General features: G+C 51.3%; 1 protein-coding gene across 6 annotated transcripts in view; it reads left to right on the top strand.

The window, feature by feature from the left end:
- Positions 1–14,294, top strand: part of ARHGAP26 (Rho GTPase activating protein 26) — a 190,764-nt gene that overhangs the window by 56,779 nt on the left and 119,691 nt on the right. For all 6 annotated transcript variants that reach the window (XR_011143861.1, XR_011143862.1, XR_011143860.1 and 3 more), the window contains exons 4-10: positions 572–643; positions 4,421–4,522; positions 7,307–7,417; positions 8,764–8,868; positions 10,150–10,279; positions 10,705–10,805; positions 13,335–13,429. Coding sequence is in view for 3 of the 6 variants with exons in the window: in XM_068959244.1 (XP_068815345.1) it covers positions 572–643; positions 4,421–4,522; positions 7,307–7,417; positions 8,764–8,868; positions 10,150–10,279; positions 10,705–10,805; positions 13,335–13,429 (716 nt within the window). In the remaining 3 variants the exon portion in view is untranslated. The remainder of the gene's footprint in view (positions 1–571; positions 644–4,420; positions 4,523–7,306; positions 7,418–8,763; positions 8,869–10,149; positions 10,280–10,704; positions 10,806–13,334; positions 13,430–14,294) is intronic.

Below are 14,294 nucleotides of genomic sequence, written 5' to 3'. Positions count from 1 at the left end.
GGCTCCGCACCAAGGGGACCACAGCCAGCGGCCCCTCTCTGCTGGTGCACCTCTGCAAGCGGGTGATGGGGTGGTGTCCGTGCCGCTGTGGTGTGCAGCAGTGCTGCAGGCTGAAACGGCCCTGATCCCCCTTCCTGAGCCCGCAGCAGGCGGCACCTCGGAGAGGAGAGGTGGGAGAGGGAGCCATACGAGAGGCAAACCTGCAAAGCATTAGTTAGGATATTTTGCTTTTTGCAATTGGCCAGCAACGGTGGTGGTAGGACATAGTTGGGGTAAAGAGAACAGTTGGTTCAGACATCTTCTGTCTCCTATCTGGATCCTAATCCAGCGTATAGCTGGAAGAGGATGAAGGGTGCAGATCTCAGTAGGCTGCAGGAGAGTTTCCCTAGGAAAGGGTCCTCATCCCAGGAGGCTGCAATGTTGGTGTATGTTTGAATGGACTGAACAGAGAAACACCGCGATGCGAGTATCTTAGTTCTAAACTGGACACCCATGGGGCTTGAGCGTGGGTCCAGCCTGGGTGCAGACGCGAGTAGAGAGGAGATTGTGACTCGTGCCGGTCTTTCCACAGATCGAGAATGCCAGTGAGGTGCTCATCACGCCGCTGGAGAAGTTCCGCAAGGAGCAGATTGGCGCTGCTAAGGTAGGTTGCTCCTGCACCAAGTCGCCGGCTCCTTGGGGACCCTCTGCACCCACTCTGAACGAGAGCCCCTTGGCTGGGGGAGGAAAAATCCGCGGAAACTTCTCCAGACCTCCCTTTCCAAGTGAAACGTGAAAAGCAATGGCCGTGCCTGCTTGGGGACGGGGACAGGTCTGAGCTGGTCACTGCACATGGGGGAGAAGTCCCTTGCCTGTGGGACAGAGAGATGGGGACAATTCCAGCTCACGTTAAAGCACCTCAGTGTTTCCAAGTTTGCCTGTAACCAAGTAACCTCGTGCAGAGGTGAGCCGTGTGCCAACAATCACATGCTGATTTAAGTAAACTTGTTTTCTCCCTCCAAACCTCAAAGCCAGAATTAGCGTTTTCTCAGACGAATTCTCAGTTGCCTGAAAAAAGCCTCAGGTCTGTTCACTGCCGTCCCGCGTGAGTCACTGGGATGTTCCACGGAAACGTGGACGGCGTTTAACAGCACGGGCGAGCCCTGGGGAAAGCTGGGCCCTGCACCAGGACGTCTGAGAAGCTGCTGTGAGACACAGCCCCTGCCTTTTTTTCCCCCCCCCCCACTTTCTTTCCTGTCTTTGTTCTGAAATTAAAAATGCTGTCCACTGCTCTTCTGTTGTTACAACAACCTGCTGCTGCCTGCAAGAAACACGTGCCAGCGAGCAGGGCAGTGTTTGCGTTGCAGTGGTGTGCTGAGCTCCCCGCTGGGCTGGAGCGCCCGGGAGGCACGCTGGTGCGTCCACCCAGGCCAGTCTCTCTCATTTTGTGCAGCTACAAAAAAGTAGTCCTTCAGAAACGAGCCAGTTATTAGCATGTGTCAGGTCCTGTAGATATAACCGTTCTCCCCTGCTGACAGCATTGCCTCCGCAAGACAAACTGTTTGGGGGCTACCTGCCCTTATTTCTCGCTGATGACCTTAAAAAGATACGATCCAGTATGCTGGGCTGGAGTAGCGTAGGTGGAAGGGGCCAGCGCTGGGGTCAGCGAGCGTGCGAGGCGTTACTCGGGGGTGCCTGTAACGCTAGAAACGCCCCGAAGCACTGATGGTGCGGCGGGAGGTGCTGGGCCCCGGGGAGGCCGAGGCGGACGGAGGAGCGGCCGCGGCCACGGGGACAGCAGGCGGCCGGGCTGCTCTTCCCCGGCACCGCTGCTGCGGGCTGCCAGGCGCCTGTCGTGACGTGCACGGCTTCGTGTTTAAGCTGCTGCAGCTGGGAAGGAGCGTAGAACTTCGTGTCTTGTTTCTGTGTTGGCGTATAACCCGTTCTGTCTCCAGTACCGAAACAAGCTGTGTGTCGTGAGACGCTGTTGGCGGCTGGTGTCTGCCCGAGGAAGGCCACGTTTCGGCAGAGCGAAGGTTGCGGTAGCCCAGAGCCCGGGGTGGCCGGGCGCGTGCGAGGATGAGGCGGCAGATGGGAACGCTTCCCGGCAGCCCTTCTGCAGATCCCGGCAATCTGTGGCTCGAGGCCTTTGCCAGTAGCCGCCAAGGGCCGTACCCGGGGCCATGCCGCCGGCCGTTTACGGACGGAGAGGAGGGCTGGGCAGCCAGTGCTCCTCGCTCCTGCATCCTTTACTGTCACCGTGCCCTACCAGACTCCGCGTGAAGGAAGCTGGTTTGCTGGTAGGGAGAAGCTCGCCGCCTCTCGGATGCGCGGGCTGCCAGGGCAGTCCACCCTGCCAGCGCCGATGCAGGCAGTTCGTATCGGAAAAGCAGCCTGATGCTGATCAGACTGGAGCTGCGCCTCCGTTATGGACATAATAAGACTTTGGTTGTGGATTTCGTAGTTGGCATCCTGGGACAGTAAGAAAGGCCTGAACTTGCAGTGTAACTTTCAGCACTGGCGCGTTTGCCTATTTGCTGGGTTTTATTTGCCATATGGTGCTTTTAATACAGGAGCGTGGGAGGAAGCGAGTGAATTGTGTCACTCGGATGTGGGCAGGAGGTCGGTGCGCGAGCGTGGTTTGAATTTTCCACACCAGCTGGGTACAAGCAGTGCTGGCTGTAAGCGAGCGCCGGCGGAGCGGCACCCTCCGGGGGCCACGTTCGCTTGGCAGAAGCGCGCTGCCAGGGGGAGGCCTGGCAGGACGCTGGGGTCCCTGCAAACGCGGCGCCGTGCAGAGGGCTGAGCCTGGGGCCGCTCAGCAGCCTGTGGCCGTGCAGCTTTATTTTCCCGGTGTTGGTCTTGGCTGTGCGCCGCACAGATGTGTCCTGTGTGCTGCCAGGGCTCTCGGGAATTGCCGCCCGCACCCTTGCTTTTCTGTCAGTCCGCCCCAGGAGCACAGCTGTCGCAGAATGCTGGGTTTTGGCCCAAAAGCCTGCCTGATTTTTCTTTCATCTGTTGCCGTCGTGTTAGTGGTTTGAACTTGCCAGATATCTTCCCGTCCATACTGCTCTCTAGGACTTGGAAACTTCTGCACATCATGAAATCTGATGGCTCCTGACTCTTCTGAAAATGTTTTTCTTTTCCCCCTCTCCTGGCGTGGGCTGTGGGTGCTCTGAAGCTGAGGGGTGGGGGCTCGTACCGGGAGCCTTTACTTTGACACCTTTACTTTGATAGTTCGGGCTGGCCAGTGCCCAGGTTTCTTTCACCATCTGCAGCTGGCACACGAGCAAAGACTCTCGTGTTACGTCCAGCGAATGATCTGTCTGGGCGGAGTGCTGTGTATATGCAGCTGATTAAAAGCAGGCGTGTTTGGGGTTAGGAAGCTGCTGTCCTGCCGCTGCCTTCGTTTTCTGTCCAATTTGAGCCCTTCAAAGCGTGTCGTCTCTGAGTGTGGTTTTAGAGTTGCTATCAGTTTTTAGAAGAAGCTTAAAATAAACCTGACTACTTTGCCTAGTGCAGGCCCTTGAAAACAGAGTTCTTGCAGAGAGTTTGCTGCGAGCCCTCTGAATACTGAGTGTGCAGGTTGACTTCTCCTAAGATGAGAGGTGTAAAAGAAAAGTTAAGATTGATGTCCTCCTTTGACACTCCTGGCACAAATAACCAAGTTACTCTATGATCGTTCTGAGCGACAGGATAAGCTACTGCTAGGTTTGGCAGGGGATGGGATGAGAAACTTGTGATGATGTTCTCATTAGCTGGGTAGCAAACACTTTCCTCTGTTATCTTTGGTTGAGCACTGGGACTGGAAGTGTTAATGAGCTTTGGGCCTTCTCTCAGGTCTTAGGTTTTGGTAGTGAGATCTGTTTTCCTGTAGTTGCCTGATGGTCACAGTTAAAAGCAGCTGATGGCCTCAACCTGCTTTGTAGTGGACGTGTGTCCCCGTCTTTGAGCCCGTGTTTGGAGCTTCTGCCCGCTGGGGTGAATGCCCCAGCTCCGGACAGGGCAGCGCGGCGCTCGCCTGGGGCGGGGGGGACCTGCGCAGGGACCAGCCCTCCGGTGGCACCCCTCATGCTTCACTCGTTTTGGAGGAAGCGTGTTAGCTGAAATTCCTGTCAATAAAGCAATGAATGTTGCAGGGAAACTTCAGTCCCCACCAGAAAACATTTGTTCCTCTCCCCTGAGAGCGGCCCAGCTGCTCGTCCTGACCCTGCCGTGCCGACCAGCGCTGCCTTGCTTGCGTAAAATCCTTTGCTTTTTCCTGCGTCTGCTCGGTGCCCCTTGGGTTTTGCCCTGTCTGGTACATGCTTTGCAAAAGGGGGTCACCTCGTGCCTGGGACTCACCAGCCCTGCGTAAAGCAGCTGTGATGCTGTTGCAGTCTCCTAACAGCTGGCGCAGTACTGTTGTAGCTGGTATAATACTTCTTGTTCTGTTTTGTAGGATGCCAAAAAGAAATACGACAAGGAGACTGAGAAGTATTGTGGTGTCCTAGAAAAGCACTTAAATTTGTCTTCTAAGAAGAAAGAATCCCAGCTCCAGGAGGTGAGACCAATCTCTAGGTTTCCATGTCTAGTAGTACCTGGTGTTGACATCTTTTTGAATACATTATGCAGCTTACTGCTTTGTCTTTCCCGGATGTAAGTCTATTTTTTTTTCTCTTTTGGCTGTGAGTGGCAGCATTTTCCCCTCTTTTTATTATCACAAGGGACAGAGCTGTATTGGTGAGTAAATCGGAGAGATCTCCAAATGGATAGCAATGAAAAAGCATGGAGAGTTTATAATTAACGACTGTAACACAAAGGAAGTGGTTCTGCTGCGGGCCTCCTGTGTGCCGTGACGAATCATGCATGTCTTTGCTTTCCCTCTCTGGAAATGGCTGCACTGGCTTTGTGCTTCCTGGGAAGAGGGGTCAGGCTTAATGCTTTTAAACTGCTTTAGAAGCCTGTTACTTAGTCGGGACATAGTTTGCTGCTGTGCCAAATACTCTTATTGGGTGATGGCACTCAGTTTTCAGTCACTTCTCCCAAGTCTGGGATTCCCTGAACTGGCCCCATGCTTGGCTGGTCCTTGCAGGATGCATGTCCTTCCTTTTAAGCATAAAGCCAGTAGGTCACTAAGCCATTCTGGAGGGAATCGAGGGACACAGGCAGTGACAGGCAGTGACTTTTGCATTGGAATAACTGGGGTTTCAGTACGGTGTCCAGCAGAACTGGGGACGAAGCCTGAGTCGAGAATGCAGATGCATCTGTGGCACAAATGATTGTTTTCCTCCAAACCTGAGCTGAGGAAGGGATGAGGGTGCCGGTTGCCGAACCTCCCGCCCGCCGTGTCCCTGCTGGTTCTGCAGCGCTGACGGCTGGTGCCATCTGCTGGCACTTCCACCTCCGACTCGGCTTTGGCTTTTGCTGCAAGGGAAGGTGCTCCCTGGTGCCTGCTCCCCAGCTCGGGTGTTCGTGTTTCCAGCCTTTTTCCCCTCATGGCACTAGAAGGCTGATTCTCGGGCTTCACAGAGAAGTGGGTGAAAACAGCAGTGCGATGTTCAGGTTGTTAGATGGGGGTGTGGCATCCAGCAGAGCGCGGAAACGTTTGCCCTGTTTTACCCCCGCTCCCGGGCTCCCTGGGACGTTTTCCCGCTTGTGAACAGGCTTTCCGGGAAGGGGGCTGGAGGAACAGTAGAGGTATCTGGAAGAGTTACTGATGTGACAATAGCGCTTAAGAAAAGAAAACATCAACCCCTTATTAGCAGTCTGAAGGGTCATTAGACACCATGACGTCCTAGGAGATGAGTCTGCGTCTGGGAGATTTGGTGTTTTATGTTTCCTACACTCCTCCTGCTGTCCACATCTGGAGGATGCTGGTGGCCACATGTGCAACTGCTGTAGCAAAAGGAGGAGAGAAAAAAACCATGGGAATTCTCTGCTGCTTGGCTGTTGACCAATTAAATAACATACTGAGTCTAATTCGCCATTTAACTGCTGGCAAAGTCATTTTATTGCATCATATTTTCTGCTTTTCAGAACTCAGTTTGCTAAATATCTCAGACTCTGCACCGTAGAAACATAGTACAAGTGTTGATGACAGGTCATGGTGAAAATATACCATGTCACGGCTTTGTCGCAGAGAAAATCGGGAATAAGTTCCACTTACAAGGAAGTGGATATTTGCCAGCTGTGTCTGCAGAGCACAAAAGCAGACGTATGTTCAGCTCTGGCGGGATGTATGAAGTAGCCTGCCCCTCAGGTTTGGCTTGTTGCTTCGCTTACCCCAGGAAGATCTTCCCAGGAGTCCTGTACTGCCCGGGCCATAACGGGGATGATAGAGGAGTGGTAACTGGAGCTCCTACCACCTCGTGTCCTGCTGTCCATGCTGCATCACACGTGGTCCAGTGCAGCCTCTAGGGGAAGAGTTGGTGTGTCTGGAGAAGGCAGAGTTAGTGACAAAGCTGCCGTTTTACCTATTTGTAAAACAGGAATAATGATAATTCCCAGTCTCCCTGGGTGCTGACTTTAAGGTGTTAAATACTCCTTAGTCCTCAATTAGGGCAGAAGAATTTGCCTCCTGTTGAAAGATGGCTCAGTCAGTTTGCACTGAGGGGACTTAGACCAGCACTGAGCTTACCAAAATCAAGGTCAGAAGGATCATAGATGACCTGGACTGACTGCCCTAGATCACAGGTCCAGGGTACTCTGCACAAGGTTGCACGTGTGCAAACAGTAAAAATCTGTGACACGGGAAGGCAGCCAGGTGGCACCTGCACTCCTTCCCCTGCTCTGAACGTGGTGGCTCTGGTGCGCATACATGATGAGGCTGTGCACTGTGATTGAGGCATATCCCTCTCTGGGCTCACGTGGGCCTTAGCTTCAGAGCAGCGGGGAGTTGCTCTCTGCTGATCCACTGAAGTGAAATGTCCTTGTTAGAGGGCGGTGGGGCATGTATACCACCTTGTTCAAACACAGGACGTTCCTGGAAGTTTCCCTTCATGGAGCTTTCCAGAAAATGGAGAATTGTTTCTTATTTTCAAGTATGTAGACACTCCTTATGTGTCTTGCTTCTAATGCATGCTTTTCTACACAGCTGTCAAGGAGGTGAGAACGTAACAGTCATCAAAAACATTTTTTTCAGCTGAAGAAAGAGCCTGTTCATGTGAATCAGGTTTATATTTAATTGCCATGCCATCTGTCCGGCCCTGAACTGATGTCTGAAGCTGAATTTACGTTCTGCACGAACCCATTCCCATTAGACCCAGATGTCTTCTAATCTTGAAGCCAAATGTTCACAGTCAGTAGTGATTTTGTGTTTCCTCTTTAATCTCCATGGCGCTTGTAGGCAGACAGCCAGGTGGACCTGGTTCGGCAGCATTTCTACGAAGTCTCCCTGGAGTACGTCTTCAAGGTGCAAGAAGTCCAGGAAAGGAAGATGTTTGAGTTTGTGGAACCTGTAAGTGAATGTTGAAACTCCTTTAGCCTGCAAAACGTTTCTGACAGGCGTGTTTGTTTTTTTTTTATTTTTTAATATACCATTTGGCTTGTTTGAAATGATGTGAAACGTTTTTCATTTTATTTGAGGGATAAGGGCTGGACAGTGCTGGTGGCACCCGTGTGTGGCAGCCCCTCGGGCAGGCATGGCTCAGGGCACAGCTCCTCATCCCACTCCCTGGGTGGGATGACACCTCGGCCGGACTGGGTGCCTGTAACCGTGTCGCCCCGCTGCCTTTGTCACGGTGGAGAAATGCAATTTTTTTCTCACCCCGCTCTGGCACCCCAGCCAGCCAGGAGAGACAAGGTGAAGGTTTTCAGAGCAGGGGGAGCAGCTCTGCAGGGAGCCAGGCACTGGGGCGGGGGTTCCCGGTGCGGAACGAAGAGGCTGATGGGGTTAGGAAATGGCAGGGAGGTCTCCAGGAAGCGGAAAATCCAACCCATGTGCCTCCTTGAGAGAGAGAGTTGAGGGAAGCAAGGAAAAGAAGTGCCTGTGGCGATGCCCTCGGTCCTTCACCGGAGGGTCGGGATGTCCCTCTGTGAGCACTGGGGCTCGGAGCCATCAATCTTCAGCTCGGTGATCACACGTGGACCGGGAACATTGCTGGATTCGATTGGGCTGTCATCTCTGCCATTGATGGGTCATAGCTGCTTGCTCTCAGGCTGCAGTGCCGCTGGCAATTGAAGGCTATGTTAGAAGGAAAATAGACTTGACTAGGAAAAAAGGGTAGAACCTGAAGTGAACTGTAACTTTTACAGGGGAAAAGAGAGTGCAGGAATGATAAAAATTGAAAACATAAATTTCCTGACATGTACCTTTGCTCAGGTGCTAAGTTTTTCAAAGCTCCTCTAGGAATCGTAAAACCTTCTCTGCTGTTTGCAAAAAGTAATTCCTTTTAAGTGAAGAATAAATTGAGGTTAAGAGAAGCAGGACTTTGGGCATGATTGCTTAGGGCCTGACTTTGCCAACGAGTCTTGACCCTGTTCTCAGGGAAGTGAGTGTTTAAATAATGCAAGGGAGGGAGGAGGAGAGACAGACCCAGGGAAGGGGAGGTTTGCTCAGTTGTGCATTATTTATTCATTTATATGAGATCATTCAAAGAGGATTTTTTGTGAGCTCGGGGTCCATGGGGATGCTGGGCTGGAAGCAGGGGGTGGACAAGGCTCGGAGAACTGGGGACAGCGGCCTGAGCACGGGGACCGTTTGCGCCTTAGGATATTGCACGTGTGTTGGCCCTCGGCAGCAGCTGCTTTGAAAGCGGCTGTGGGTCTCCACTGACAATCTCCATCCCTTTTACCCCAACGCAGCTGCTGGCCTTTCTGCAGGGGCTTTTCACCTTCTACCACCATGGCTATGAACTTGCGAAGGACTTCAGCGATTTCAAGACGGAGCTGACAATCAGCATCCAGAATGTAAGTGTGGGAAGGCCGTGTGAGCCTGACCATGACCGTCTTGCAGAGCAAACTAATGTTTTTTTTGCTATATTTTAATTAAGTTTTCTTTCCCCCTTTTTGCGTACCGTCAGCCAGGAGGTTTGACAGTAATTGAAAGCTATACTTTTTTGTAAATAGCGCTACATCATGCAGACAACCTAAATGGCAATTTATTCGTCATGGCATTCCAAATACAGAGCTCCAGACTTTCTCAGGAGAAGCTGGCCAGCAGGCAGACGTCACTGAGTGCCCCATAGTTTTAGTGAGTGTTTCAGACCATTTTGCAAGTATTTCAAAGCACTGTTTGTCTTAGGAAGTGCCTCATTTTTTTTTGCCAGCATAGTCTCCAGGGCTGCTGGAGAGGAGAGCTGCCACTAGGCACCCCCAGAGCCAGGCATGTGGTTAGTGTCTGCAAGCCTGACTTGGACCTGTGTCTGCAGGGGCTTTGTTTGGCATGTTGGCATTGCAGCATGCTTCGCTTTCCTCTTTTGTTATAAAATTACTCTCTTTCTACAAAGGACTCAGACTGGTTTCATTCTTTTGAAACAACTTCTTCAGAAAACTCATAAAACATACAACTTGCCAGTTGTTGTAATATTTTTCTTTAAGTTCAAGCCCAGGAAAAACCATTCTGTGGCTGACAATGGGCTCTTCTGGCCCCATTTTCCACGAGGATTGTTGTAACCCAGCTCTGGGGTCCCCTGCCTGCAGCCTCCCACCGCGTGGTGCTCTGTGAAACAACACGGTCCTGTCTGTGTTAGGGCGAAGGTACCGGGTTGCCCCAGCTGCCACTGTCTGGGTCCTTGCTACCATGCAGGCACGCGGCTGGAGAGCCGGCGTTGGCATCAGGCATGCAGCGAAGCGGGGGGGGGGCCGCCCCAAAGCAGGGTGCCAGCGGTGGGGCAGGTGGGAGTCCTTGCACGCATGAGATGATCCCAAGGGGGTGAGCTGAGATTGCCCTGGGGCGGCTAAGGGTGGTCGAATGGAAAAGGGTAGGTGGAAGTTCTTGGAGGTGTTTTAATGTAGCGTTTTGCGTGAGCTTGAATTTGCTTTAGAGTACATATTTGAGACTCAGAAAGGATTTGTATTGCCCTTTTTTTTTTCTTCATGAAAAGCTTCAGAATTTATTGAAGTTTTCTCAACTTGCAGAATGGAAAAACAAAGGATAGGGGAGTCATTTCCCAGGTCGCTCTTCTGTGTGTTTGATTCTGTGATGTCTGTGGGTACTGGAGAATAATACATTCCTACCTTAATTTACAGACAAGAAATCGTTTTGAAGGAACAAGGTCAGAGGTTGAATCATTAATGAAGAAGATGAAGGAGAATCCTCATGAGCACAAGAACATCAGCCCGTACACCATGGAGGGTTACCTCTATGTGCAGGAGAAACGTAGGTGTTGGTGCCATGGTGCTGGCCTGTCCTGCACTGCCTTCCCAGGGAGCCCGGTCGGAGGCACCTGGCAAAACCAGGGCTTGTGTGAGTGTGGCTAGCAGGGTGCAGGAGATGAAGGCTCATTTAGCAAACTACGAAGTCTCTGCGCGAGAGATTGGCCCAATGGGTGGGATAGTAAGATATGCAACTGGGAGCCAGATTCTCCTTGTGAGAGAGGATCGCCACCAGTGACTGGTAAACTCTCTTTCAGCTTCCCCCAGATCAAAATGGGGAAAACAATGCTTATTCCACTTGTAAAGTACAACGAGAACCATAGAGACAATAATCTATTATGTTAAGTGATTGTTATGTACGTGGGTTATTAATGGGAGCCCACTAAAACGGTACTGTTTCTAGAAATAAAGTTTTCATTTACTTTGCAGGTCACTTTGGGACTTCCTGGGTGAAGCATTATTGCACATATCAGAGGGAATCAAAGCGGATTACCATGGTACCGTTTGACCAGAAATCTGGAGGAAAAGGGGTGAGTGCCGATACACAGCGGGACTGCATGCGGTTACTGTCAGCTCATGCAGGGAGAGGTCTCTGGCATGGCTGTCTCTTCCTCCAAGGAAGATTGCAAATGAAACCTGCTGACAAGCTCTGGAAGCCATTCCTCCTCCAGCGCTGACAAACTCTCTAGTGTTCTCGTTCTCTTCTTTCTCTGTCGAGCTCAGACTGAAACCATTTTTAGCAAGGTGACAAAAATGCAAGTGAACTGGGTCAAATTCATTCCAGGCTGAGCGAGTGCCACATGGGGAGTGAACTCTGCGCCTCGTAAAGAAAAAAATTCTCTGGGAAACTGTCAGCTCTTCTCACAGAAGAGCTGGTTTCCTGCGCGAGCAGCGCCCTTTGGTCGTAGTGCTGTTTTATGCTCCCCTGCGTGCAAGAATTGCTCTAGCTCTGTATTCCAGGCCTGTGACACAGTTATATATCAGGGCAAGTTCACAGCAGCTGCCTCTGGGCTGAGACTGGCCTTTTTGCTTTTAGAAGAAGAAAGGAGGAGGCTGGGAGCTGCACAGAGTCACACCATGTGCACCCATTCTGCCCAGCTCTGCAGACTTCTAAATTCCAGTCCCTGGTTCCTATTCTAGGACCCCAGAGAAGAGAATCTGTCTATAAATTTTTTTTCCTTCTCCAACCCCTGTGGCTTGGCCAAAAAGATTATTTCATTTTAACCAGAGCAGCAGCAGGCTCTGGGGGTCCCACTTGGCCGCGTGGCTCACGCAGGCACCCAGCGCGGGTGCCTCCCGCAGAGAGGCTCCCGTCTGTGGAGGCGGAGGGGGAGCTGGTCCCAAGGATGGGCTTGGCAGCGCTCCTGGGGGCCGGGGCAGCGCAGGCCCGGCGGCGGTGGGGGACCGGCCTCGCCGTTCCTGTGAAACGGAGACAATGGGCCCCACCGAGGTCTTCCCAGCTGGGCTGTTTGCAAACACTGTCTGCTTCCAAGGGGGGATGCCTCTGGCAGCTCGGCAGGCTTTTGCACGGCTCCCCGTTGGCAAGGGGAAGTGACTGTAAGGAGGGCAAGTTTTAAAATTAATTTCCTCTTGCCTTGAAGCGTCTTCCTGATAACTCAGCTGTAAAATATCCCAGCCCTGTAATCATCAGCTGCTGCGGTGCGTTTCATGTGGGCACCCCTGCCCGCCATCCTGGGGGCTGGCTCGCGCCCAAGGCCGTGTGCTCCTCGCGCAGGGCAGCCGGGCTCGGCGGCGCGTTGGGTAGGGCTTTGCATTGGGTTTTGTGGCCTTCAGCTTTCCTAGCATGAGATACGGGACAGCCGCATCTGTGCTGTGAATGGTGCATCAGTGAGAATTACCCCACGCTGTGTGTGTTTGCAGCGCGGGGCTGGTGGCTGCTGTGGAGCTCGGCTGAGAGCCCCGGGTGCTACGTGGCCTCCTGAAACACCGGGCGTTTCGGGGATCTGCCTGGAGCGGGTGATGAGTGACCCATGGTCCGGTGCTGCAGAGGGTACCTGCTGCGCTCAGACCGCAAAGGGCGCTGCATGTTACCAACCTCTCGCAAAACTGCCTCGGGCTGTGGCTAGAGCCGGATATTAGTTGGTTTGAAACCGTGGCGTTCTTTGAATACCAGACAGAGAGTTCGGCTCCTGGACAGCAGCTCCGTGCCGGCAGCGAGCCGGTGCCTGCAGAGCTGGGAGCAGGCAGCCCTGCTGTCCCCTTAGGTAGGAGCCTTGCAGAGAACTCTCCAAAAACTTCCTTTCTGGGTCTATTCTGGGTGCATAAATACGTTTCCAGGAAAATGATGATGTCAGGGAACAGAGTGGTCAGCCAAGGTGTCATTATGAGTAGCACAGAAAGCACAGAAAAATGGCCCTCTCCAGGAGCTCATTCAGAAATTTATTGAGTCATCAGTGGACTTTAAAAATTGCAAAAGGAGAATTCTCTGTACTCGCAGGGACTGCGCAGAGATTTTGTCCAGCAGAGGACAGCAGTGTTCACGTATTGGCAGATAGCTGCTCAGCATATGGAAATCCAGTACAACTTGGATCCAGATGCCTGGATGGGAGAATGGTTTTGTCATTGCTTTGTTATATAATAAACATTTTAAGACATGTTTGCTCCCTTTAAGAGTGTTTGTGTACAGAATGCTGCCAAAAATACAGCCAGCTCTAGAGTGAAAATTGACAGCCAGATCTATGACATGCTGTAGATAATGGAAAATAAAGCTGACTTTGCCCAAAAATTGTGGTCCAGCACTCCCTGGCTGCCTGAAACATGGGTCATGGGATGCTTGATGCATACGAGTTAATAATTTTATTGTGTGCATTCAGAAAGAAAGGTTCCTTATGAAAGTTTTGGATGAAACCCATTTGCAAGGGTAAAAGGACAAGTCCTCATTTCAGATATATAAACTTTTATTTTTAGCAGGCAAGGATTTGCTGATGTTGCCAGCATCATCTCTGGTTTGAACTTGTGAATTGAAAGCACAGTGGATACTGCGGACAGGTATATGGTCGATTGTTCTCAGCCTCATATACAATTTTGTGTCTTCTCAGGGAGAAGATGAAGCTGTTATCCTCAAATCTTGCACACGACGGAAAACTGACTCAATCGAGAAGAGGTTTTGCTTTGATGTGGAAGCAGTGGACCGGTGAGTGGCTCGAGCTAACGCGGGGCATGGCAGCATTGGGGTGCGCAGTCCTCACCTTACCTACAGGCTGGGGTGCCGAGAGGGACCTGTGCGCCCACAGGCAGAGAGTTACACAGGCAGCACACAGCTAAATATTGCACTCATATTTAGCTGGCTTTCCTGGATAGTTCTCATGCAATTTTAGTAATGTTTGACTTGCCCTTTAGTTGCACCCTCTGCGAATGGAAACCATTAGTCTATGGAAACATACTTCTCCCTGGTGTTTCTAGCCAGGTGCTCTCAATATATTGAGTTAGTGCTTCATTTTACAAGGTGCTGAGTTTACTCAAGTCTCTCTAACTTTAATAGCATTTTAGCACTTCTGCAGACTCTAACCATGTAAGGTAAATGGTCATAAGTGTGGAAAAGACGCTCTACATGTGTTTTGGCCGGGATATGACACCTCTTTCCAGTATCAGGTATGTGTTCAAATAACTGCAGCTTTTGTGCTGGAGACTGGCTATTGTTGGTTCACCACGAGTGGTTGACAATGGAAGTCCAACTTGCATCTCCTGGCACTTCTTTTCACTTCTTTTTCTTGCAAGAGTAAATGCCTTCTGACAGGATTTACCACTTAGCAATTGGGCCAGATGTATGTGTGGATTTAATCTATAGTGCCTAGGAATGAGAGCCTGTTATTTTGTCTAATTAGCATTATGCGTGGCTTACACGTATAAGCAGGAAAACAAAGCTAGAGTTGCTATTCTAAGTGGTATTAGTCTCTGTCTCATATCTTCCTCACTGCAGGAAGTTTACTTGGTTGATGAAAAGCGTGCTCCAAAATCACCAGCTATCTGTGCCCTCGCAGTTGCGTGCCTGTTAGTTT

The sequence above is a fragment of the Struthio camelus genome, chromosome 13 (assembly GCF_040807025.1).
Source record: "Struthio camelus isolate bStrCam1 chromosome 13, bStrCam1.hap1, whole genome shotgun sequence".
Lineage (NCBI taxonomy): Eukaryota > Metazoa > Chordata > Aves > Struthioniformes > Struthionidae > Struthio > Struthio camelus.
Note: the sequence above shows the minus strand (reverse complement) of the source record. Positions and strands in the feature narration are given on the sequence as shown.